General features: G+C 47.1%; 11 protein-coding genes across 11 annotated transcripts; 6 read left to right on the forward strand and 5 right to left on the reverse strand.

Annotated features, from left to right (window-relative positions):
- The first annotated feature begins 17 nt into the window (after positions 1–17).
- LOC132255808 (zinc finger CCHC domain-containing protein 10-like) lies at positions 18–719 on the forward strand. The gene is made up of 2 exons (XM_059751973.1): positions 18–188; positions 250–719. The coding sequence occupies exons 1-2, from the start codon at positions 142–144 to the stop codon at positions 644–646; spliced, it is 444 nt and encodes a 147-aa protein (XP_059607956.1). The 5' UTR covers positions 18–141; the 3' UTR covers positions 647–719.
- A 24-nt stretch (positions 720–743) lies between these two features.
- LOC132255714 (DNA replication licensing factor Mcm2) lies at positions 744–3,789 on the reverse strand. Its single transcript, XM_059751845.1, has 4 exons — positions 3,685–3,789; positions 1,425–3,560; positions 1,115–1,354; positions 744–1,048 (listed from the first exon to the last, which is right to left on the reverse strand). The coding sequence occupies exons 1-4, from the start codon at positions 3,688–3,690 to the stop codon at positions 761–763; spliced, it is 2,670 nt and encodes an 889-aa protein (XP_059607828.1). The 5' UTR covers positions 3,691–3,789; the 3' UTR covers positions 744–760.
- A 1,043-nt stretch (positions 3,790–4,832) lies between these two features.
- On the forward strand, positions 4,833–6,688 carry LOC132255730 (ATP synthase subunit beta, mitochondrial-like). Its single transcript, XM_059751869.1, has 3 exons — positions 4,833–5,016; positions 5,115–5,767; positions 5,821–6,688. Exons 1-3 carry the CDS (start codon positions 4,935–4,937, stop codon positions 6,613–6,615), a joined length of 1,530 nt encoding a protein of 509 aa, XP_059607852.1. The 5' UTR covers positions 4,833–4,934; the 3' UTR covers positions 6,616–6,688.
- LOC132255800 (small ribosomal subunit protein bS6m-like) lies at positions 6,682–7,328 on the reverse strand. The gene is made up of 2 exons (XM_059751962.1): positions 7,185–7,328; positions 6,682–7,116 (listed from the first exon to the last, which is right to left on the reverse strand). Exons 1-2 carry the CDS (start codon positions 7,227–7,229, stop codon positions 6,706–6,708), a joined length of 456 nt encoding a protein of 151 aa, XP_059607945.1. The 5' UTR covers positions 7,230–7,328; the 3' UTR covers positions 6,682–6,705.
- On the forward strand, positions 7,327–8,696 carry LOC132257914 (uncharacterized). Its single transcript, XM_059754974.1, has 2 exons — positions 7,327–7,429; positions 7,634–8,696. Exons 1-2 carry the CDS (start codon positions 7,327–7,329, stop codon positions 8,689–8,691), a joined length of 1,161 nt encoding a protein of 386 aa, XP_059610957.1. The 3' UTR covers positions 8,692–8,696.
- A 757-nt stretch (positions 8,697–9,453) lies between these two features.
- LOC132255819 (ras-related protein Rab-4B) lies at positions 9,454–10,441 on the reverse strand. The gene is made up of 4 exons (XM_059751984.1): positions 10,291–10,441; positions 10,119–10,199; positions 9,964–10,062; positions 9,454–9,903 (listed from the first exon to the last, which is right to left on the reverse strand). The coding sequence occupies exons 1-4, from the start codon at positions 10,304–10,306 to the stop codon at positions 9,458–9,460; spliced, it is 642 nt and encodes a 213-aa protein (XP_059607967.1). The 5' UTR covers positions 10,307–10,441; the 3' UTR covers positions 9,454–9,457.
- Positions 10,442–10,789: 348 nt separating this feature from the next.
- Positions 10,790–12,368, reverse strand: LOC132255756 (acid phosphatase type 7). Its single transcript, XM_059751907.1, has 2 exons — positions 12,155–12,368; positions 10,790–12,080 (listed from the first exon to the last, which is right to left on the reverse strand). Exons 1-2 carry the CDS (start codon positions 12,261–12,263, stop codon positions 10,885–10,887), a joined length of 1,305 nt encoding a protein of 434 aa, XP_059607890.1. The 5' UTR covers positions 12,264–12,368; the 3' UTR covers positions 10,790–10,884.
- On the forward strand, positions 12,361–13,114 carry LOC132255788 (uncharacterized). The gene is made up of 2 exons (XM_059751951.1): positions 12,361–12,562; positions 12,627–13,114. The coding sequence occupies exons 1-2, from the start codon at positions 12,458–12,460 to the stop codon at positions 13,086–13,088; spliced, it is 567 nt and encodes a 188-aa protein (XP_059607934.1). The 5' UTR covers positions 12,361–12,457; the 3' UTR covers positions 13,089–13,114.
- Positions 13,042–16,104, reverse strand: LOC132255724 (pre-mRNA-processing factor 40 homolog A). The gene is made up of 5 exons (XM_059751856.1): positions 15,950–16,104; positions 15,357–15,874; positions 13,517–15,293; positions 13,379–13,453; positions 13,042–13,320 (listed from the first exon to the last, which is right to left on the reverse strand). The coding sequence occupies exons 1-5, from the start codon at positions 15,950–15,952 to the stop codon at positions 13,144–13,146; spliced, it is 2,550 nt and encodes an 849-aa protein (XP_059607839.1). The 5' UTR covers positions 15,953–16,104; the 3' UTR covers positions 13,042–13,143.
- A 1-nt stretch (position 16,105) lies between these two features.
- Positions 16,106–17,360, forward strand: LOC132255764 (zinc finger HIT domain-containing protein 2). The gene is made up of 2 exons (XM_059751919.1): positions 16,106–16,245; positions 16,305–17,360. The coding sequence occupies exons 1-2, from the start codon at positions 16,220–16,222 to the stop codon at positions 17,350–17,352; spliced, it is 1,074 nt and encodes a 357-aa protein (XP_059607902.1). The 5' UTR covers positions 16,106–16,219; the 3' UTR covers positions 17,353–17,360.
- Positions 17,361–17,442: 82 nt separating this feature from the next.
- LOC132255747 (probable citrate synthase 2, mitochondrial) lies at positions 17,443–23,582 on the forward strand. The gene is made up of 4 exons (XM_059751895.1): positions 17,443–17,601; positions 20,182–20,340; positions 21,643–22,002; positions 22,061–23,582. The coding sequence occupies exons 1-4, from the start codon at positions 17,554–17,556 to the stop codon at positions 22,895–22,897; spliced, it is 1,404 nt and encodes a 467-aa protein (XP_059607878.1). The 5' UTR covers positions 17,443–17,553; the 3' UTR covers positions 22,898–23,582.
- The last annotated feature ends 495 nt before the right edge of the window (positions 23,583–24,077 follow it).

Here is a 24,077-nt window from a genome sequence, read left to right on the forward strand (position 1 = left end):
TGTTCCTCTTGCGGAAAAGCGCCGAACCAACTTCCCCTTCCGCGTCACTGCGCAAATGTAACCTCACTTTGAGTGTTTTTGTGTGGAAAAAGTCCAATTTCGTGGTGAAAAATACCTTCCGACGCCCCAGAAGACCCCGAAATGACCCTGGCCGGGGTGAGCGCGCACAAATTAGCCCAGAAGAAGAGGTAAACCGTCATCAAAACACATTTCCCAAACTTTTTCTCATGACTTCCCCTCATCTTCCAGGGCGGAGAAGTTGGCAGCGGCTTTTCCGAATGGGGCGCGCTGCCAGAAGTGTCTCGAGTACGGCCACTGGAGCTATGAGTGCAAGTCAAAGCGCAAATATACTCATCGATCCTCCCGGACACAGCAGTTGAAGAAGAAGATCACCGAAATTGAGGCAAAAGCCAGCGGTTCCGGTGAACCCAAAACCAAAGCGCCGAGGCGGAATTCCGGAGACTCCTCGTCATCCTCGAGTGACTCTGAGCCAGACTCGTCAGATGACACGTCGAGCAGCAGCAGCGACAGCAGCACTGAGTCCTCGAGTGACACGTCGGACAGCGAGAGTGACTCCTCGTCGTCCAGCGACTCCTCGACGGACTCCAGCTCATCTTCGGGTTCATCCTCGAGCCGCGGCAAGTAAATGTTGTCTCCTTGTTTAATTTAACGCTTATTTGATTGATGTATAAAAAGATATAGTCATAAGAAATCTCACAAGTTTTAATCAAAATAAAAGTATGTGAACAGAAAAGGGCATTTACTGAACCACCGCGGCTTCCGGAACAACCTGGACGATGACTTTTCGCTTGGGATCGAACGTGTAGCCGTTGTTGCGGAACAAGGGACTGTCGTAGAAGGACTTGACGCTGTGAATGTTGATCTGCTTCGCGCGTTCCATCAAGTCGCGCTCCATGATCTCGATGTGAGTGGCGCTGGGGCCCTCTTTGCAGCGCACGTACATCAGCTGGTCCAGGGACAACTGACGCAGGATGAAGAAGATCAGCTCGGCGTTGTCCTTTTGGAATGATAGGTACTTCTGGAAGGTCTGCAAAGAAAGAAATAATCCGCTTGTGAGAGAGAAGCGAGGATTTGCGTGTTCAAAGATACTCACAGATCGCATTTTCTTCATAACACTGAACTTCTGCGCCTCAATGAAACCCTCCAGCATCATCCTGATGGCCATGTTGACATCATTCTCCTGCACAGAGTCTCTCAAGTGCATTCTCGCGTGCGCCTCGGACATTCTGATCACGCTCTCAATGTGCCTCACCGTGATCGGCAGACTTCCCGTCGCCAGAGATTCTTGTCGAAGCTGAGCGTACATCTTGGCGATCTTATCCTGATCCATATTCTGCAATTTTAGAAAGAAACAAGACATTGGTGACATATGTTTCTTGGGCAAAGAAATTGAGGAAACTCACGGTAAGTTTGGGGCGAACGTTCTCCTTGGCGTAGACCAAATACTTCCTCAGCATCTCCTGGGGAATCTCATCCACATTCACCGCCGTCTGCTGAGATGGTTGACTCTCCTGCAGTCCATCCTCCATGGCGGGATGATGCTTGATGTGCGACTGCACCACGAATTGCGCCAAATGCTTGTCCTGCATGGGATCAAATTCGTCCTTAACCACGCAGAGCACGTCGAAACGGGAGAGAATGGGCTCCGACAGGTTCACGTTCTCCGTGAAAGTCATGCTGGAATCGTAACGCCCCCCGATGGGATTGGCAGCCGCGATGACTGCACAGCGCGCCTGGAGAGATGTCACGATGCCGACTTTGGAGATGGAAATCGACTGCTGCTCCATCGCTTCGTGGATGGACGTGCGATCTTGGTCGTTCATCTTGTCGAACTCATCAATCAGACATACTCCTTGGTCGGCCAGCACGAGAGCACCCGCCTCGAGGGTCCACTCGTGCGATTGTGGATTTCTGCGCACGTACGCCGTGAGACCGACGGCCGAAGCGCCCTGGCCAGTGGTGAAGACGGCTCTGGGCGCGATTTTCTCAATGTACTTCAAGAACTGCGACTTTGCCGTTCCCGGATCACCGCAGATCAACACGTTGATGTCACCACGGATCTTGTGCTTCTCCCCAGCATTCTTGGCCTCGCCGCCGAACAAGGCAAGAGCGAGGCTTCTCTTGATGAAGTCATGTCCATAAATCGACGGAGCGATGCTGGCCACAATGCGATCGCTGATCTTGGGATCCTTGCTCAGCTTCTGGATCTCGTGAATGTCCTCATCAGTGAGCGACTGAACAACTTGTTTGGAGTCCTTCACAACAATGTGATTGACCAGAATCACTGTGGCGAACACTGGAAAGCCCTGATCGGTGTTCAAAGAGCCATCGTAGTTGTTTGTGTAAATGCCAGTGACTTCGATTTCATCTCCTGGTTTGCAGGAGTCGCAGAGATCGGCCAGGAGGATGCAGTCTTTGCTCCTGGGAATTCTTCCCGCCGGAATCCTTCCCGGAGACTCGTGCAGTGTGATCTTCTGGTAGTTTCTGTACAGCGTTTGCTCCATGTTGATGGAGAATGGACCAGAACTCTGACACTCTGGGCACGATCCTGGCTTCACCTCTTCATTCTGTGTCTGCACGAAAGGCCCGAGAATGTAGCCGCACTTCACGCAATCATATTTGATCACGGAGAGCTGAGGCATGACGCCTGTTGTGGCAGTGACAACGCCAAGAGTCCTCACCAGTTGATTCAAGTGGAGCTTCCTGAATGTTCTCAATTCCTCCACGAGTGGCAAATCGGAGATTCTCACGTGGATTTCATTGGTGACGCGCTCATAAGTGGGATAATTGCTCAGCACCATGTCTTTGGCCACTTTGTCGAAGATCTCGAACATCTGGAAAGGCGCCTCGGGCAGAAAGTACGCCAAAACGTGCTCCTTGGTGGCCAGATCCGGATAAGACACTACAAAACTAGACTGATTCTGCTCACACATGCGCCTGATGCGATCGCGGTATCTCTGATGTCCATTCTCATCCACAAACGTGCGCAGGAAATTCTTGAAGCGATTCGTGATCTCAGTGCGAGGCGCCAGCATTGAAACCCACTCCTTCGTTGAGTGTCCTTTCGTATCCTCCAGATTCTCAATTGACTCCACCATCTCCTCGTCCTCCAGCTCACCTCCCATGGCAGCCTTCTCTGCCGCCCGGCGCTTCGCCCTCGGGATATCATCCTCATCATCGCTGCGATCGTACAGCAAATCCCGATCATCCCTTATTATGCCCAGCGCGCGATCCCGACGACGCATCTCCGCTTCGGCAGCCCGACGATCGGACTCTGACATGACGCTGAAGTCATCCTCATCATCCAACGCGGTCTGATCATATCGGTCCAGCTCAGGAATGTGGCGATAATCATTTTCCATGTTGTCTCCAAACAACTCTTCGCCGTCTTCATCCTCATCCTCGTGCACAATCGTGTCTCCCAGGAGATCCTCAGCATTCTCAAACTCCCCAACTGGAGACTCCATGGCTGCGCGGATCTGCCGGTGATCCTCAGTGTCCACATCACTGGGCGTCGGCGGAATTGGCGAATCAGTTTCCTGGAAGATCCCAAAATGAAATTAGGTTAGTTTTAGTCGCTCTCATTTTTACCATCGAAACACCCGCAAAAATAATGAATCCACATTGAATTCTTATTTATTGGAATATGAAGAAGCTACTTACCGACATATCTCCAATGAATTTACAGTAAAAATGCGTGAAAAACTCTCAAAACCAGATGGGAAAACACACACGAACAACACAAAGCCTCCTCGAAAGCCTCTCACTGAGTTTCCCGCCCAAACGGCGCGCTGTCAGCGACACTCGTCGAAAACGCCTAAACTTGTGATTTGAACTCAACAACAAAGATTTTTTCAAAAATTTTAATTCAATTATAGAATATTTCAATTTATTGCAGACTCCATGAAGATTAAAAAAAATCATTTTTAATCCGAACTCAATATAGAAGAATATATAGGAAAGTTTAACAAAAGCGAAACTCGAATTTAAAGTCAAAAAACTTCAGCCAGTTCTTGTTGATGGGGTCCACAATGCCATCCAACGAAAAATCAATGTGGTCCGCATTGAACACACTAGTTATCACAAGCTTAATATTGTGATTGACCAGCTCCAAGTAATCGTAGGGGATAAAAATTTCAATTCCCCTTTCAAGCACTTCCATGCCTCTCCAAATCAAAACCGCTTCGAATTTTCTGCAAACTTCCACCAGTGTCCTTTAAGCAAAAGAGCAAAAACAATATATTTATAATTTTCGGCATTTCAGTGAAATTTGAGAGAAATAACTCACTCGACTGGAAGAATATGATCGTGAAACCAATCGTAGTACATATTCACGATGATGTAGCGCAAAACTTTGCAATTCTTAGAGAGCGCAGATATTAGTCCATCAAAATCTTTTGTTGAATGAATGTCTATGGGCAAGCCAATATATTCCAGCAAAGGCTGCTTTTCTATCGCATATCTAAAGTACCTCGATTTCCTCGGATTGTGGTTTCGAGCTTGAGCATATACATAGAGCCAACGGAGATGATTATTGTGCCGACCCAAGAAATACAGAAATTGTTTTTCGCAAGCAATGAATCTCAGTGACAAGCCAATAAGCTTGATAGCATCCCGGTGATCCAAATTCTTTTCCACATTTTCTATCGTCTTTAGTAATGCGTCCAAGATCAAGCTTGGGTATAGCGACAGAAGACTTATTATTTCTTCAGAAATGATCCCATTTATTGTACATAAAAACATTCGTACAAAATATTTTGATCGTTTTTCTTCCGCCTATAAATTTAAAATATCTGTGTTGCCATAATCAGAATTTGTCGTCCTACGACTTTCCGGGGTATCTTGTGACATTTTCCGCACGCTTTTTATAGGGCGATTGCTCGTCCCGTGAAGTGAAAAGTGCAGCGAAAAGGATGTTTTCCGCGATAAATAGCGCTGTCCGAGTGGTCAGCAGGTGCGAAACCGGAAGATTCGTTTCCGGCCTTGTGCAATTCAGTGAGTATTCCAAAATTTAGGCATATTTGGCGCTGTTTTCAGGCCCGGAATTACGTAATGTGGAAGTGGAAAAAATGGCGATTGATTTTCCCTTGCAGACCGTCAATATGCGGCCGCGGCAAAGGCTGGCACGACGAATGGTCGTGTGGTGGCTGTAATTGGTGCCGTGGTGGACGTGCAGTTCGATGAGAGCCTGCCACCCATCCTGAATGCTCTGGAAGTTGAGGGCCGCAAGCCCAGGCTGGTGCTGGAAGTGGCGCAGCATTTGGGCGAAAACACCGTGCGCACGATTGCCATGGACGGAACGGAAGGTCTGGTGCGCGGACACAAAGTGCTGGACACTGGCTCTCCCATCAAGATCCCCGTTGGCGCTGAGACACTGGGCAGGATCATCAACGTGATCGGCGAGCCCATCGATGAGCGCGGTCCGATTGACACCACAAAGTTCGCCCCGATTCACGCTGAGGCTCCGGAATTCGTGGAGATGAGCGTGGAGCAGGAGATCCTGGTCACGGGCATCAAAGTGGTGGATTTGTTGGCGCCATATGCCAAGGGAGGGAAGATTGGCCTGTTCGGCGGCGCCGGCGTGGGCAAAACGGTGTTGATCATGGAGCTGATCAATAACGTGGCCAAGGCTCACGGTGGTTACTCAGTATTCGCGGGTGTGGGCGAGAGGACACGCGAGGGAAACGATCTCTACAACGAGATGATCGAATCCGGTGTCATTTCCCTCAAGGACAAGACCTCCAAGGTGAGATTCTGACTCTTCATATTCCTGGAAAACTTCTAATGCTGTTCTTGCAGGTCGCTCTGGTGTACGGGCAGATGAATGAGCCTCCAGGCGCTCGTGCTCGTGTCGCTCTGACCGGACTCACTGTGGCTGAGTATTTCCGCGATCAGGAGGGCCAGGACGTGTTGCTCTTCATTGACAACATTTTCCGCTTCACGCAGGCCGGTTCCGAAGTGTCCGCCTTGCTGGGTCGTATCCCATCAGCCGTGGGCTACCAGCCGACGCTGGCCACTGACATGGGTAGCATGCAGGAGCGCATTACCACCACCAAGAAGGGCTCCATTACATCCGTGCAAGCCATTTACGTGCCCGCTGACGATCTTACTGATCCCGCGCCGGCCACGACATTCGCCCATTTGGACGCCACAACTGTCTTGTCCCGTGCAATCGCTGAGCTGGGCATTTACCCCGCTGTGGATCCTCTGGACAGCACCAGCCGCATCATGGATCCCAACATCATTGGCTTGGAGCACTACAATATTGCTCGAGGCGTGCAGAAGATTCTCCAGGACTACAAATCTCTGCAGGACATTATCGCCATTCTGGGTATGGATGAGTTGAGTGAGGAGGACAAGCTCACAGTGGCACGCGCCAGGAAAATCCAGAGATTCCTCTCACAGCCCTTCCAAGTCGCCGAAGTGTTCACAGGACACGCCGGAAAGCTCGTTCCTCTGGAGGAGACCATCAAGGGTTTCAGCAAGATTCTGGGTGGAGAGTACGACCACCTGCCCGAAGTGGCATTCTACATGGTGGGTCCCATTGAGGAGGTTGTGGCCAAGGCGGAACGCCTCGCCAAAGAGGCTGCCTAAACATTCTGATATTAGCCGCAATTGAACATGTTCTGTGAATTTAGGTGTCTCAATAAAAGTTACAACAAAATGACTACAGAGAATATTAATCTACTTGGCGAACGGATAGTAATCCAGGCCGGAGTTGTACTTGAACTTGGGTTTCTGCTTCCGCTTGCCGATGGCGATCATCTCCTGGACTTCCTTCCGATAGGCGGGTGGCAGAAGTTCCTCGTGGAGAGTGCAGGCTTTTACTTTTGTCTTCTTAAGGTCGTCCTCTGTCTTGTAGAAGCCTCTCCGGATGATGTCCACGTCTCTGCTGAACTCCTCATTGATATCCTCAATCTGACTGGGCGGCAGACTGAACTCCACCAAGAAATGAGTTCCTGTGCGATGCACAATTCCTTGGCTGCTCATCTTGTACGGCAGTTCCATCGTGCCCATATTGTTTATCGAACGGATCACACCGCCTCTGTCCAAGATCATCTCAGAGGCTCTCTTCATACATGACACGACGTCCGGCTGTAAAATGCTCAGGAATTATATGAATAATGCGATTTCCCAGGGAGAAACTCAATTTGTGCACTTACTCTGGACATCTGCCGGAGGATCATAAATAACTCGTAAACTGGCATTGCAAAGCAAGTAAAATTAGAGTGCTTTTCACAAGCTTTTCACCCTTTTCACCAGCTGCAACTCCCTAACCTCACATTTCGCCGGAGTGACACTGGCATGCAAGCGGGGAATTTCGACTGCTACGCCCTCTGCAAGATTTGTGATGAATTCCCATTTCCGGCAACGCCATGGCCACGAAGTGTTCGACCTCACCAAAAAGGTAAAAATTTTTCTCAATTTCCCACTAATTCGGTGCTTTTTTTGTCACATAAACCTACTCTATGATGAGACCCTATAAAATAATGGTTAGAACTTTGTATGAAAGCTAATGATTATTGTCTAGGGCGGACTGAAAAACCCATGAAGAGATTTCTGCGTTGCCATGTGGTTTTCTTTTTACTAATTTTGGTGCTTTCTCTTCCAGAAATCATGTGGAATCAGCGCAATTTGAATGCACCACCTCTGGTGACCCTCAAATCCACGCTGCCGGCACGTGAAATGCCTGAAATGCGAAAGAGCCTGGAAGAGGCTCGGAAATGTCTTTCAGTGGCGCTTTTGGGGCCTCCAGCGGCTAGAATCTCACGTTCAATCGCCAGGATGTCTCAGCAATTTCGCTCCACGGTGGGCTTCAAATCCCTGCGCAAAATGAACATAGCTTTGTTGCGTGCAAAAGAGGTGAAGATCGTGGACTGCGTGGAAAACGTCTTAGGCTGCTTTCCTACATATGCGGCTGAGAGTCAAGGCGGCGCGCGTTTACCCTCGAGGCAGTACATTGAGTACATGCTGTTGCGGATGATGGGACTGACAAGAATCCTCTGTAGAGTGGTGTTCTTGTCTAAGGAAGTGGCGAGATTCTTCCTCGGCACGATCAATCGCGGACATTTCATTGACTTGGGAACAATGATTTTGGCCACAGTGGCGGAAGTTTGGAAACACAGCAAAGATCTGTGTAGAAACACTGTGCTGATGTACAACAGGTTGTTCTCTATGCAGAGGCATTTTGCTAGGACGGAATCTGTGTTCTTGAAGGGATTTTCCTTGCCTCAGAGACTCGATCAATGGCTTGGAAAAGAGTGGAAAGAGACTCTTGAAGAGGTAACGGGCAGTTTCACGCCGTCTAAGCCTCAATCACAATTTGTGGAGTTCAGCGATGAGGAGGAAGACGCTGCTGGTGCCCCTGAAGAGACTCAGCAGCCCGTTCCGATGGAGTTGGACGAAGAGGAGACTGGAATAGTGATAGACAGACAAACTTTATCATCTCACACACCACATAACATCTTTGATAAGAAGTCTCTGATGAAATTCCTGCAGGACGAGAGCAAATACCGGAAACTGAATGATTCCAGAAGACTCACGAAGTTAGTTTCTCACAAAAAGTGGCAGAAATTCCAGGAGAAATTGAATGAAGCCTCAAAAAACAAATCAAAAGCAGATTTGATGCTCATGTTCAATGCAAATTGGACAAATTTAGTGAAAGACTGATCTTTATGTACACTTTTATTTGAGAATACACTGAAGGTTGGTTATCCAATAATTAAAAAAAAGAACCAAATGGAATATTTCTCTTCTTCACTGGTTGTCTTAAAAACAATCTACTATAATTGCCAATAATTTATCGCATTCACTGTGCTTTCAATGCCTTTTGTTCACTCTTCTGCATATCCAAGAGAATTTTCACATGGTTAGTTTCAGTTTTGACCTCTTTGTGAGCGATTCGCAATATTTATTTGCACTTTGATCGTGTGTGAGGGTCGGAAATGCTGTGCTTTTGGAATGGAGTGCCCAAAATCCCATACACAAACAGTTAAAACGTTAATATTCGGAAGGTTTAGTAGACAACTTCCTACAAAAATAGCATTTTTATCGATTTTAGCCTACGAAAACACCTACATTTCAATCCTATTGTCTACATTTTGCCTCTCTAATACTTGAGGAGTTCTTTGCCACATTTGATACTCAATTGTACAAGATAAAGATGGGGAATTTTGGGCTTTTCTCATCATGTGATCACACACTTAATTTACAGCTCTTCCGTCCCTCTTCAGACAGTAAATGCAGCACGATAAAGTGGTGGAATGACTCACAGAGAGATGATGAACTTCTCATCCACAGAAGGCAAGAGAGAGAGATAAAATAATGAGATTTTCCCACAGGTTTCCTGCCCGATTCACAACGCACAATTGCAATCAATATAAAAATAAATTAACAAGTCGCTACGACGTGCCATGAAGAGATTTTGAGTGCTGACTTAAGTGTGACAGGCGCACGTCGGCGTCCGGGAGATTCGCTGTCGCGTCTGGAGATTGCGCAGGGCGGAATCGCCGTATTGAATGCCACTTCCGATGCGTTCCGGGTCAAGTTCGCCGGTCTCAATTTTCGCCAGGATGGTTTTGGAGCACTTGAGGAAGGCCTCCTCGACATTTTCGCCCGTCTTGGCGCTCGTCTCCAGGAAGATGAGCTCGTTCTCCTGCGCGAACGTGCTCGCCTCCAGGAAAGTCACCTCGCGCTCCTCCTCGAGGTCCTTCTTGTTACCCACCAGCAGGATCACAATGTTGGGACTGGCCAGAGTACGGGCGTCGTTCAGCCAGTTGGCCAAAGCGTTAAAGGATTCCCTGGACGTGGTGTCGTACACCAGAAGTGCCCCAGCGGCTCCGCGATAGTACGAGCGCGTCACAGAGCGGAATCTCTCCTGACCTGCGAAGCAAAACACAGTCAGCGAAGCTGTCACAGCCTGGAAAGCAAGATCAAACCCACCAGCAGTGTCCCAGATCTGAAGCTTCACCGATTTTCCACCCACATTCACGATGCGACTTCCGAATTCCACGCCAATTGTGTGCGAAGAGTCATCTTTGACTGCAAGAAAGCGAACCATTAGTGCATTTTCCCACACTCAGCGCACCCCCACTCACACTTGCTCTCGATGAAGTGGTGAAGCAGGCAAGATTTTCCAATCCCAGCACTTCCAATTATGAGAAACTTGAACAGGTAATCTGGCAAGAGAGAGAACAAGGAGCCGTCATTCATTCCTCCATCGCCACTTTCCTGGCCAAATCCCAGCGCACATCAGCAAGTGCAACTCACCATAAGACTCGGACATTGTTGAAGCAACACTTGCAGATACAATTTCACTCAATATTCCACTGAAATTACACTAAAATCCACTTTATATCTTCCTCATTACGTGCGTGTCTGAAAATATTTTGACAATCGAAGCACAATAAACGCGACATCAGCGCTCGTGGGTATTTTTTGTACCACCGCGAAAAAGAGGGGAATGAACTCTCGCGTTCAAGAGAGCGCACAGCTATTGTAATCGTTCGCAGAGGTAATAATTAACCTTCTTCCGTATCGCCTAATTTCATGTTTTGTAGCTTGAAAAAGCTGAAGTTGTTTCACATACTAATAATTCTCCCTTGCCTGGATGAAATAATAAACTTCTGCCGATTCATCACAATTCGAGTTGGCTTCAAGAATCCCAGTTTGTCCTGAAGCTGAGCAAACGAGTGATTGACCACATTTCCCTTTAAATCTTAAAGCGCAATTTAAATGCCTAGAAACAGAAATCAAAAGAAAATTTAATTTTTATCTTGATCGTTTATTTGCAGATAAATTCTCAGTTCTGGCCTTTAACTACACAACAAATTCCTCAGATCCGCTTGACTGAGTAGAGATTGACTATTGATATCCACCGTGAGAGTCCTTGATGATCCAGAAGGAGTCAATTATGGCGCCATCCTGATCATCAGACACTTGTTCGAAGTGCAAATGCGTGGCGTTGTGCGCCTTGAGGCGCGTGTAGCCGTAGTCGCGGCTGTGGAAGGCGCTCCAGTCGGGAACGACTTCCGGGAAGGGCTCGCGCCCTTCCTTGCATCCCGCCGAACCCGTGACTAGGTGAACAGGAGCCTTGGGATTCGTGTACGGCGCCTCGGCGGAGCCATTCATCACCTGATAATTGTAGATCGGCCACAAGCGTTCGTAGGAGTGCTCGTGAGCCCACAATTCCACGTCCACGCCATGCCGATAGAAGAGATTCTCCAGGCCGAAGAAATGCGTGAAAGGCAGGCCAACTCTCACCAGAGTCTCATTGTGAGTGCAGTCATTGTCATTCTGGTTGCTGCAGTACATCGGCCTGTGGCCAAAAGTGATGATCCACGGCCTCTTCTGGCGATTCTCCGGCTTGTTGGCCTCCTCCAGATCCCTGTCCAGCCACTCGTACTGCATCACGAGGCTCTTGATGCCGTAATTCATGAAGTAGTACACCTCCGTGCTGAAGCCGATGAAGTGCACCGGCCCGAGGTTGAAGCTGTACATGAGATTCTCCGTGCCGCCGGGCATCGAGAAGCGCGCGCGATAGTTGGAGAAGTTGTAGCGTTCCTCGTGATTCCCCGGACAAACCATGTACGGCGCATAGGCAGCGATGCTCTCGATCTGATTCATGAACTCATCGCCCACTTCGCCGTTCTCTGAGTTCATGTCATAGGCGAAGTCGCCAACGTGCACGATTGCGTCGTACATTCTGCGCTGCGTGTCATTCTGAAGCCTGGCCAGAGATTGGGCGTTTTCGTTTCCCATGTCGCCGAAGATGGCGAACTGAGGCGACCACTGATCTCCAGCCGGTGGCGTGACGAACCAAAACTCCGCAGACCAGCCCAGATTCCCGCCACAGTGATAAGAGTAGCGAGTTTCAGGTTTCAATCCTGACAAGGTCACTCGGTGAATCCACTGGGATTTCTTCTGCGGTCCGCCATCGACGAACTTCTCAGACTTCCCCACAGCTCTTTGGTCTAACTCATCACCAATTCCGTATTCCACCAGAGACTTTCCCGCATCGTCAATTGTTGACCAAGTGACGACAATATCGGATGTTGATTCTGCAGAGGACAAAGAGAACAAAGAAAAATAAAACAAATCCACCCCTTTTCTCACCCATTTCAGCGAAATTCACCTCCAAAGGATAAGTGAACATGTCTCGGTTGATATTTAAACACTTTCTCCACTTCTCCATTCGCCAGGAGAAGAGATATCACAGAAAAATAGAGGAAAAAGAATCTCATTGTTTTGATCAGGGAAAAAAAACAGTCTGACGAATTGACACCGAATGATTGCGAGGCTGCATGAAGATGTTCGAAAAAGCTCTTCGAAAGTAATGACAGCAAAATCGTAAACAAAACGACTAGGCTAATAAACACGTGTTTTCTTCAGAGAAGAATATCATTTTCTTTAGGATTTACAACAAAAAGTTGGTGCAATGAGTAGTGAACAGTTCCGAGAGATCGTGGAGAATATATTCAACAGGTGGACAGCACTGAGGCTTGCTGTTGAACATGGAATGGGTGGTCGAAATGGTCATCAAGTAAGATTCCGCTAATGCCGAGGAAAAACTCATGCAGCAACTCAAGTTTTCCTCCCTATTCCAGAAAGCCATTGATTTGATGAATCATACCTTTGATTACTGCACTCAGCCAAATACTCCGTCACCTGAGGACTTGCAGGACGCTTTGGATGACTATTTGGACCAGGAATTCCAGACGATCTGCGATGACAATTCGTCTCAGGAAATAAGTCACTTTCTCATAAAATATCTCAACATGTTCAAGTCCGGACAATTGACTGAGATTGCCAGTGAACTGGCACAGCTTCCTGTAGCATCAATCTGGCTGCATCCCAGCCACAAGATCACTTATGTTGCCGTGGAAAACTCCTCTTCAGAGTCAGAAGATGAGGAGAATCCACAGCAAAGCCAGCAAAACGGTTTCACAGTCACAGATCTTCCTGCGGGCTTCGCTCCAAGTGCTAGCGGTGCCTCCATGGCGATTCAGGAGGAAGACATGGAGCCCGGATGGACAAAGGTCACATCCAAGTCACGACGGAAACATTGAGTGGCAGAAATTTAATTGTAATATATGGAGAAAAGTATCAAAGCTGGCCAATTGCTTAATCATCCACCGATTCATTGAGTTGCGCCAACAAAGCCGCCCTCTGAGACTCCAGTTCCGACTCACTGAGGCCAGGATCGTCAATCTTCGATGGTGAAGCCGATCCTCGATCTGAAATTTCGCTTTCTGGACTCTCTGACGGCGACTTTCGGCGCCTCTTCTTGTCCTTCTTCTTCTGCAAATACCAAGAAATGATTAATCTTCTGTCCGGAAGTCAGAACATCTCTATTTACCTTCTTCACAACTTCCACAGGACTCAAAGGTGGCGTAATCGAAGGCTGATGATGTCTCTCGGGTGACACGTAAGGCTAAGGCAAACAAAAATAATTGAATCAGTTCAAAATCTCCCAGGAAATCTTCGGTTAACTCACAGAAACTGAGACTTTTCTGTGCTTTTTCTTCTTTCGCTTCTTCTTCTCCACACTCTCGGAACTCTCGCTACTCGATGAAGTGGATTGAGAGACAGACTTCTGTCTCTTCTTCTTCACCTTCTCATACTCCACTTCCGACTCCTCAGACTCCGACTTGGTGGATGATCTTGACCGCTTCTTGTACTTCTTGCTCTTCTTTGACTTCCTGGAGCGCGAATGATGATGCGTACAACTGTCTTCGCAGTCCTTTATGAAGTCCTGCCACACTTTCTCCACCTTCTCCTCGGAATCATAAGCATTAAAGACTTCCAGATCGGCCACAAGTTGCTTGGCACTGTCCCACGAGTCTTGGCCAGTGAGTCCAGCTTCCAGCCACACGCTTTTCAGCTCATTCTCCATCTTCTTGATGCGCTTGTTCTCCTCCTTCAGACGCTCCTTCTCCGCAGCTTCAGCTTTCTCCAACAGAGAATTGTACGTCAGCTTCACATTGCCTGCATCCAGCGTGGCTGATCGCTTGTCTTCGCACACTACAGTGGCAAAGTCCTCGAATGTCGAATCCGCCTGCACTTGGAAGCCTTTCTCCTTCAGGATTTCCTTGATGATCTTCTTCTCATCATGGAAGCGCGCCTTCAAATCCTCCACGTAAAACTTGAAGAGATCGAGCGGTGTGGATCCGGACTGACCCAGCATGGCTGAGAATCTGAGATCAGACGAAATGATGGGATACAGTTCCACCATCAACGACATTGACGTCAGTTTTCCCTCCTCGTGAAGCGTGTCCAAGAGAGCCAAGAAAGCGTCTCTGTTCTTTCGCGACAAACGACGCATTCGCTTCTTCTCCAGCTCCTTCTCCTCCTCGTATTCCTTCTCCAGACTCCGGATGTGATCCTCAAAGACAATTAGAGCGTCCTCTTTGTCCATCCCCAGCAGATGAACGTCCGTCTTGAAGCCTGTGTTCTCCAGCAGCAGCACTTGAGCCTCTGACCACGTTGTCTGGTATGTTATGGAAGTCATCGATTGCAGCAAATCGCCAAGAACTCGCATATTCCGCTTTTTCATCACTCTGGCCTCTTCCTTCTCCCTCTTGGCCAGGTTAAATACGCAATCCTCGTAAATATCCCGCCTGTCCTGTTCAGGAACACACTTCCACACCTCCAGATTGGCAAAAGTCTCATCGCACTTGTAGTACTTCATTAACGACGACATCTTCTCAGAAGTCATGAGGAATTTCTCCAGATTCTCTTTCGCCTGCTTCGCCTTCAGGCGATTCTCTTCTCTCTCATCCTTCATCTTCTGTGTTTTGTACGCATTGAAAGCCTGCTTCTTCTCATTTAGACCCTTGAACGACATGTAGCGCGGATCTCTCGAGATGATCTTCACGCATTGATCCCAGGACGCGTTCGACGGAACATTCTTCTCTTTTAGCAGCTCCTTAAACGCCTCAATGGCCTCTTTCTTGTCCTTGAACTCCATCTTGGGCGGCTCACCAGAGTCTGAAGTCTTTCCAGAGTCTCCATCGCCTTCCTTGGGTGGCATATCTGGCACTTCAATCGCCGCCAGAGTGGCTGCCATCGCCTGATCCAGAGCGGAAGAGGAGTTCTCGTTGGAGTTTGAGTCCGGTAGCGGAGAATTCGCCGGAGAAGCGACAGCCGAAGCTTGAGTCACTGTCGCTGTGGCCATGAGAGGCGGAATTATGGCTGCTGAAGCCACGGGCAGTACCAAATTAGGCATTCCTGAAGAGGTCATCGCAGCAACGGCTTTCGCCGCATTTGCAGCCCTTTAATCAAGAAACACACTTGAAAACAATTCTATACAAACGCCAAGAAAGTATCTAACTTACTCTTCAATCGCTATCTTGCTCTTAACTTCCAAATACTCAGGAGGCGCTTCCCAGCGAGACTCTTTCGTGTTCACATTGTGATAATACACTTTTCCCTGGTCTGATTGGTACTCTTTCCACGGGCAAGTGGAGAGAAGCTTCTCAGTGGGTGTCTTCAGCTCGTCTGGCTTCTCCCACGAGCTCTGCTTCGTCACGCTGTTGTAATAGTAAGTCCGACCGTCCGGAGACTTGTGAGCTGTCCATTCGCACGGTATAATTCCCGCCGCGGCGGCCAAAGCGGGATCTTGGGCGAAGTTTGTGAATCCAGGGGGTGGAATACTGAACTGTGAGACCATCGGGGAGAATCCCAGCGCAGCTCCTGGCGGTGGAATTCCCGTCACGACGCCTCCAGCTGCAGCTGGAGCTGAAGGCGCTGCACTAACCAGCGGCTGGATTTGAGGTGGTGTGGCGGCATTTGGAGGATTGCTCCCTCCATAGGGAGACGCCACATTGCTGCCTCCATTCACAGGATTGGGTTCCTTGGGAGAAAAACAGGAGCTCATGATGACATAACCTCAAATAGTGAAAAACACTAGAATAAGCTAGAAAACTACCATTGAACTCAGGATCTTTGACTTCTCTGTGAAGATGAGGTGTTACAGAACACTTTGAGATATACAATTTTTACGAATTTCCCTATTATCAGGGAAAACGGGGAATTATGGAGAGTAAACACAGCGATACCAAAACAAACTGACGTATCATCTGGCAACCCGATTGACTTCGAAAAAGCTCAATGTGAGCAAATAGTAAACAATCCAAACAGTTTTTGTGTAAATTTCTCTGAAAATACAGGATAACAAATATCTTTATTAACTGGAATCATGTCTTCTGACGATCAATGTCAACTGTGAGTACCATACATGTCGAGGAAGTTTAGTAATAAGCATAAATATTTGTGTTTTTCAGGTGCTGGAAAGCAAAGGCAAAGTACTCTTGTCCAAAATGCAATATTTTCTATTGCTCCGTGCCTTGCTATCAAAGCCAGGCGCATCTCCAATGCTCGGAGAACTTCTACAAGGAGTGTATAGAGGAGGAAATGGCAACGGCAGGGAATAGCAAGAGAATGAGTGAATCCAGTAGGAAAATGTATGAGATTCTGCAGAGAACACAGGATTTAGAGGATTTTGAAGAGTTCGGAGGCAGTGGGGAAAGCGACTTAGACTCTGATGATGATTGTGCAGAGTTGGACCTCGCTTCGAGACTCGATGGAGTGGATCTCAATGATCCGGAAGCTGTTTGGAGCAAGCTAACTTCCAGTGAGCAAATAGAGTTTGAGACAATCGTTCATGGAGGAGATATTACGAATCTTGTGCCAGTTTACACTCCCTGGTGGACGGAGAGTCAGGAAGAGAAGAAGCTTGTCCAGGAAACTTCTTCCAGCAGCCCAGAAATCTATCATCCTGAGATTCTGAGCAAAATTAAGAGCTTGAAGGAGATTTCTGTTAAGCCGCCGGCTTCTTGTGTCCGCCATAATCTTACCAACATCCTGGCGGCTTATGCCTTCTCAGTAAGACACTTCAATGGTGATTTCCAGAGTATTCCCAACGAATTCTGCAGTTTCCTTTTTACAATTTGTGGGAATATGAAGAGCAACTCGAATTATGACTCTGACGCTCTTGCTGTGGAATCTGTGGCTCACGAAGCGAGAAATCATGGAGTTCCTGTGGACCAAGAAGATGTCCGGATGATGAAGGAAGACATCGAGATGATAAAAAAGAGAAAACCCTTTACTTTGGCTGCTCTTTCTGATCTTCACACTGCTTTGTCTAAAGCCAAAATGTATAAACCGAAGGAAAAACTTTCACAAGGCGTTTTTCGCAAGAGATTCATCGATCCTGAAGGCAGAGAATTCAAGGAACTCGAGAAAAGCCGGATTGGAGTGCACATGAAGAAGATTGAGTTCTTTTTGGCCTTTGTTGAGGATACTTTCTCCCTTCCTAATAAAGTTGTATGATTTCTGTTTCCCGCCTATCGTTCAATTCTCGCTGAAAGCACGAAAGCTCTTGAGATTTCTGTCGCTGCCGCTGCACACCGCCGTAGTCGCCGCGGAGAAGAAACGCGGGCAGTTTGCCCAAGACCGCCGCCGAAGGAGGAGGAATTTTGCCTCAGTTGGAGAGAATTTTTCGTGTGAATTTCTTTAATTTCCTGCTCAATTATGGCTCTATCACGCCTGTCTTGTTTCCGGTTATCTGCATCGCAGCAGGTTAGTGACAAATTGTGCATTTTCTGGTGGGGAGAATTGCGTAAAGCGATGAGTTGATTTGCGTGTGATTTGGGCCATAAAAGCCCCGAAAATGCCCATTTACGCGTGGTTGGAGTCGTCGTGGCGGCTTGGCGCGCGCCCCACGCCCCCCACTTCGATTTTCCGCTGCAGCAATTGAGGTGATGTGCGAAGGATTACATAACCGAGAGACCCACTTGAAGTGACCGACGAGTTGGGGCTTGGGGCGCCTTCGCGGCGGGGCGGCGCCCTTGGGGCTCTCACGAGCGTCTTCCTGGAAGGACGATTCCCCGTGGGGACGTCCATGAGCGTGTGCGAAGTCCTTTTGACCTTGCAGTGAGGAAAATTTGACCACTTAGCACGCGAGATAATTTGCCAACCTGTCATTTTTTTTCTCCTTTTGACTACACCGTGAGAAAAGCGACAGGGAATGTCGACGCGGTGTCATCAAAGAGGAAAAGTGTCATCAATGGAGAAAAAATTCCCGTGCAATCCCGTTCGGGGCTGTATTTTTAGCATTGCACTTACTTAACCTCATGTAAAATGATTATATCATCGCGTACGAAGAAATTGTGCGCGACTTTATCAACTCCGCGCCACGAGTGGCGATTTTCGTTGGATTAGCGCGGTTTCCGTGGGCAGGGAAAAAATTCAATTAGAAATTCACATGACCCATGAGCTTTCTGCCGCCGTCCCTGCATTTTCCACGGTGAAACTCAAGGGATTTTCACTCCGCTTTTCCCGCTGAACAGCGCTATTTTTTTGCGGCTGGGCGTGTTATCATGTGATCGCGCTATCGCAGCAGCGGAAAAAAGTGTCTCAAACACAAGCGAGTTGCGGGTTTTTTCGCCGTGTGGGAAGATCAAGTTCAAGTTGAAAGTAAAACACTTTCGGCGCTCGTGATGGATGACCGCAGATCACTGATATTGCAATCCAACTGGCTCTGCTCGGACGCGAGAAAAAATATGCTGGGACAAATCTGCAAATTCTCTTAAATATCGAAGGTTCAAGGGCGAAAAACTTTCCAAAACACAAAGACATATAATTCGAAAAAATCTGGCTGAATTGAAATTATTTTATCAAAGCTATTAGATTAAGTGGATTATTTTTCTGTGGTGATTAGTAGTTTCCGTAGTTTCGGTTATTATCAAAAGCCTTGTTTTTTAACTGAAAAGAAGAAAATTACCCTAGAAAAACGATAAGCGTTTATTGCATTTTAATAGTTTCACAGAAAACACATTGTCGTAATACTTAACCTATGAAATTGAGCTATTTTAGCCCTTATAGGCGGAACAAATCACAAAATAAAATAAAAAGTGTATTGAAATCTTGGAATTTACACAATAAATGTGGTTTTGGAGATAAATATTTCTTATTCATTGAATAGTTAATCAATAAGTTAATTGACATTTAAAGTCTTCCCTAAACTTTAGTAAATAGTTTACTTAAACACAGTGTACGTAAAACTTGTTTTCCACAATCTGAGGTGTGTTTTCGCAATTCTTGGATACTAAAATTAACTGGTTTTGCCTTGTTTTTATCCACTTCAATTTGGAATTTCCACTGATCTTGAACTCGGCTACTGAAGTGGGTTTATTTTGAAATCACTGACACCGTGAGTGGATTGCACTTTTGTGAAATACATGCTGAAGAAATGAGAGATTTCCAGCACGAACAACCAGTTGCCTGACGCCGGAATGAGACACATTTTTCTTAATTATGGAAATCCAATTCCTCAGTTCCATATTTCACTTTCAAATGACTCTTCGACCAATTCAAAGTTCATTGATATGCTCTATTTATAGATGTGCCTTGAGGTTTGTGTCGACAGGGAATAAAGGGCATTCGGAGTGTACTTGAAGGGATTGCGGGCTTGTCTTATCGCAGAGCCGGGGCGAAATTGTGTAAATGTGGTGCGAGATAAAATTCCCAAGGAGAGGCGAAAACTGACACAGAAAATTCTTGGAAATGAGAGCGAAGAATTGCTCCCAAAAAATTTGCATTTGAGCGCGAAATATCTTTAGAATTAAGGACAAATGCGAAATATATTTATACAGAGATCGTGTGAATTTTTATTCCATTGCATGTTTTCAGCTGAAGCTCATGGCTTTTTGTCTGTTGCATTGACAGTGAAAAATTTGAGCCAAGGTTGCGCAATTTGCTGGTGTTAAATGGACAAAGAGAGACGCGCGATAATCTTGCCAAAAGTGTGCAGAATTGATTTTGTGGGGAGATTAGATGAGGATGGCACACAGAAATTCGTGATAATTTTATCAATTGGCTACATTCCGTCTATCTCTCACGTAGGCGCGCTGCGTGATGAGGTGAAAAACAAATTTGAGCATATTCTCTGGTCACCTTCACTGATTGACGCTGAAAATGAAACACTGAAGGTCTCTGAGAGTTTTTTCACAACACGATGTTTGAGAGTGAACACACAGGCGCAAAGCCTGCAAATGTGACGAGAGTTTTGGGGGAGTTGTGTTGAAGTATCTTTTGAGGTCAATGCCGAGAGAGAGATCTTATCTAATGTGTGTGTGTGTGACTTGTTCTGAATTGCAGAGACTGCCGGCGATCGTGACGTGCGTGAGGAATATCTCAGCTGATAACACGGACTTGCGGGCGATCCTGGCTGAGAAGATCCCGCGCGAGCAGGAGCGCGTGAAGAACTTCAGGAAGCAGTATGGCGCCACGAAGATGGGCGAAGTCACTGTGGACATGGTAAGAAAATATGTGTGATTTGCATTATTAGATTTGTCTGATTGAGAGCAATTGCACGACTCTCTGGGCGCCTCAATTTAATAATTCGATTGAGCGTCGTGCAATTCAATTGAAGCCACTTGAGCGGTCGCAGAGATACGGAACAATGAGAGATGATCTCTTGGCAGAGGGGCAAATTGTCGGCCTCTTGGGAAATGTGGGTGTGTTGAGTGACGATTTATTTAGACTCTGGCTGCCGAATGGACGAGCGCTGATTAAATTGAACAAATGGGTTTTTGAGTTGTTTTTATGATCTATGGGGAGAGATTGCCTGGAAACACTTGTACTACTTCACATGTCACAGCGAGGGTTTGATGGATTTTCTTTCTGCATTGGAATGAAAGTTATCCTGCTGTTTGATTGATATCTTGATTATCTTTTGGGAGTAGCATAATGTCAGGAGACTTCTTATTATGCTTGATGATTAAAGAGTTAATGAAGAGTCAAGTTTCATGATTAGAATAACACTGAGGAAAACTTTATGAAAATGTTCTATTTACATCAGACAACCCGCAGCTTTGTGTGAAGAAGCAGCCTTGAAAGTAGTAGAAAATCGTGCATGTGATAAAAAGCTGTCAATTATTTAATTTTGCACTGGACTTCATTGGTTTTCTACAAAAATCGCATTCAATCATAGTGACCTAGAAACACATCACACACAAATAAAGAGTTAAATAAGTTCCGCCCTTTTCTATGCCCCACCCATATTTGAATTTACCGTCTATACTAACTTTTATTGCTCCTAATCTGCTCTCAGCATAAAAACAACTCTTGTACTATCATTTATGGTACAGCTCGATTGACTGAAGCTAATCAATCCTGGTGTGTTTGTGGGCAAGTGACCCAAATTGTGACCTTGGCTGCGTCATCTCATGCCGTACTATTCCAAATTGAATAATTTGACACCGTGAGTGTGCTTCAATTAAATACCCGGTGAAATTCCCATTGACGCGATGCGTGATGCTGTGTTGCGCAACATCAACACGTGGTCGTGCGCGCGTTTTGGCGGGAAATGGTGAACTTGCACTTGCACCAGGGAGAGAAATCATCAGACGATCGCGGTGTGATTAGAATTGGGTGATTGACAGTGTGAGCTTGCCATTTTTCCGGTCAGCGCCTTTATGGGAGTGCTTTTGATTATCTTATGAGTGTGATAACCTCGACGTGCGCCCAGAGATTCGGTTGTGTCGTCGAGAAACTTCCGACAGTTTTATGTAATTGCACTGAGTGATCTTTGACCTCTCCCATGTGAGTGTCTTGCAGATGTACGGTGGCATGCGTGGCATCAAGGGGCTGGTGTGCGAGACGTCAGTGCTGGATCCGGATGAGGGCATTCGCTTCCGCGGCCTGTCGATTCCGGAGTGTCAGAAGGTGTTGCCGAAGGCCAAGGGCGGCAGCGAACCGTTGCCGGAGGGCCTCTTCTGGCTGCTCATCACTGGCGACGTGCCAACGCAAGCGCAGGTGGACTCTCTATCCAGGGAGTGGGCAAATCGTGCCGCCCTGCCCTCGCACGTGGTCACGATGCTGAACAACTTCCCCACAACTCTCCATCCCATGTCACAGCTGTCGTGCGCCGTGACTGCGCTCAATTCCGAGAGCAAATTCGCCAAGGCGTACTCTGAGGTAAGTTTGGAGAGAGATTAGCGCGTGGACTGGTTATGAGGGCTGTTTGTGTTTCCAGGGTGTTCACAAGAGCAAATACTGGGAGTATGCGTATGAGGACAGCATGGACTTGATTGCCAAGCTTCCTGTGGTGGCGGCGACAATCTACAGGAACACCTACAAGGATGGCAAGGGAATTGGTGCCATTGATACGAAGAAGGATTGGTCGGCGAACTTCACCAGCATGCTGGGCTTCGACAATGAGATCTTCACCGAACTCATGCGCCTGTACCTGACCATTCACAGTGACCACGAAGGTGGCAACGTGTCCGCTCACACTGTGCATCTCGTGGCTTCTGCTCTCAGTGATCCGTACTTATCCTTCGCCGCCGGTATGAATGGTCTGGCAGGACCTCTGCACGGTCTGGCCAATCAGGAGGTGCTCGTGTGGCTGCAGAAGATGCTGAAGGAGCTGGGCAGCGACTTGTCTGAGAACAACATCAAAGACTTCATCTGGAAGACACTCAAGTCTGGCCAGGTTGTGCCTGGCTATGGCCACGCCGTGCTGAGGAAGACAGATCCTCGCTACATGGTGCAGAGGGAGTTCGCCCAGAAGCACTTGCCTGACTATCCGCTGTTCAAGCTCGTCTCCACCATCTTCACCACCGTGCCGCCGATTCTCACTGAGCTCGGCAAGGTGAAGAACCCATGGCCCAATGTGGACGCCCACTCGGGTGTCCTGCTGCAATACTATGGGCTGAAGGAGATGAACTACTACACCGTGCTCTTCGGCGTCTCGCGCGCTCTCGGCGTGCTCGCTTCGCTGGTCTGGGATCGTGCCCTGGGACTGCCCATCGAGCGCCCCAAGTCCTTCTCCACGGACGCCCTGATGAAGGCCGTGGGCGCCGGCAAGTAAAGCCTTCTCTCCTCGCCATTGCCAGAATCACACAGAACACGCGACCCAGCAGGAGTGAAAGAGCTCCACAGGAGAGATATTTTGGGCATTGAGGTATTTCTTTTGCTAATCATTTTCTCCATTTTACTAGTGATTTTATTCGATATTTCAAAATACTTAGGGATTTCTCATGTTAGAAAAACCACTGAAATCACTTAAAGATCACTTAATTTTAAAATAAACGTTTTACAAAAGAAATGAAAACCTTCCTCTTGACCTGTCTGTAGGGCCAAAAGGTGCGCCACATCGAAAATAATGATACAGTTTTATTGATTGAGAACATTGAGAAGGTAGAAGATATATATATAGTGAATGATATTGAAATTTATTATAATTTTTTTTTGGAAATTCGATGTGAAATTGTGCAAATATTGTGTTATATACATAAACAAAATCAGGAATCATACCATGTTAATTTATTTAAGGGTTTATGTGTAAAGAGATATTTAAAAAGAAATGTGTGTGAGAAGATATGGAAAGATGAAAAAAATTTACCTGAAATTTCTGCAGTCATCCACCAAGATTTTACCACCCACGCGAACGATTTTCCTGGTTTTTTTGTAACGAAATTTCACAGACCGAGCGTAAAGTATTCACACAGCTAATTTGTAGTGTTTAGAGAAGACAATAAAGTGGTTCAAAAAGAGGTTTATTTGTGTGGTAATATCAGATTCAGCAGCTTCACTTCACGCCATTTCCGTTCATGAAGAATGAGAATCTGTATAAAAATCAAGCAAGGTGTTTTCAGATGTAAGAGATACAAAACTACATATTCCACCGAGTTTTCCACTGAAATACATTAAAGGAGAGTCGGTAATGATCTTCCAAATCTCTTAAAATCATGGAAATGCAGAGTTTTGTAGCGAGATTGGGATTTTGTTGGTTATGCTTTTTTGGCGGAATCGCGCGCGTGTTGGACTGTCGAAAAGCCACCACTCACCGACCGCAGCGCCGCGACATCAACGGTGGATCGCGCGGACAGTCACGCGAGGAGGAAGAAGAAGAGGCTGTTGGAGTCATTTTCAGTCCAGTCGCGTCGTCGAGTTGACATGCGCGCGGCGACTTGGCGGAATTTCAGTGTTTTCCCGGTGAAAATGTGTGAAAATTGCATGTGAAAAGTGTTCATGACTGTTGTGCAGAC

This window comes from Phlebotomus argentipes, unplaced genomic scaffold (genome assembly GCF_947086385.1).
Source record: "Phlebotomus argentipes unplaced genomic scaffold, Phlebotomus argentipes genome assembly contig_6, whole genome shotgun sequence".
NCBI lineage: Eukaryota > Metazoa > Arthropoda > Insecta > Diptera > Psychodidae > Phlebotomus > Phlebotomus argentipes.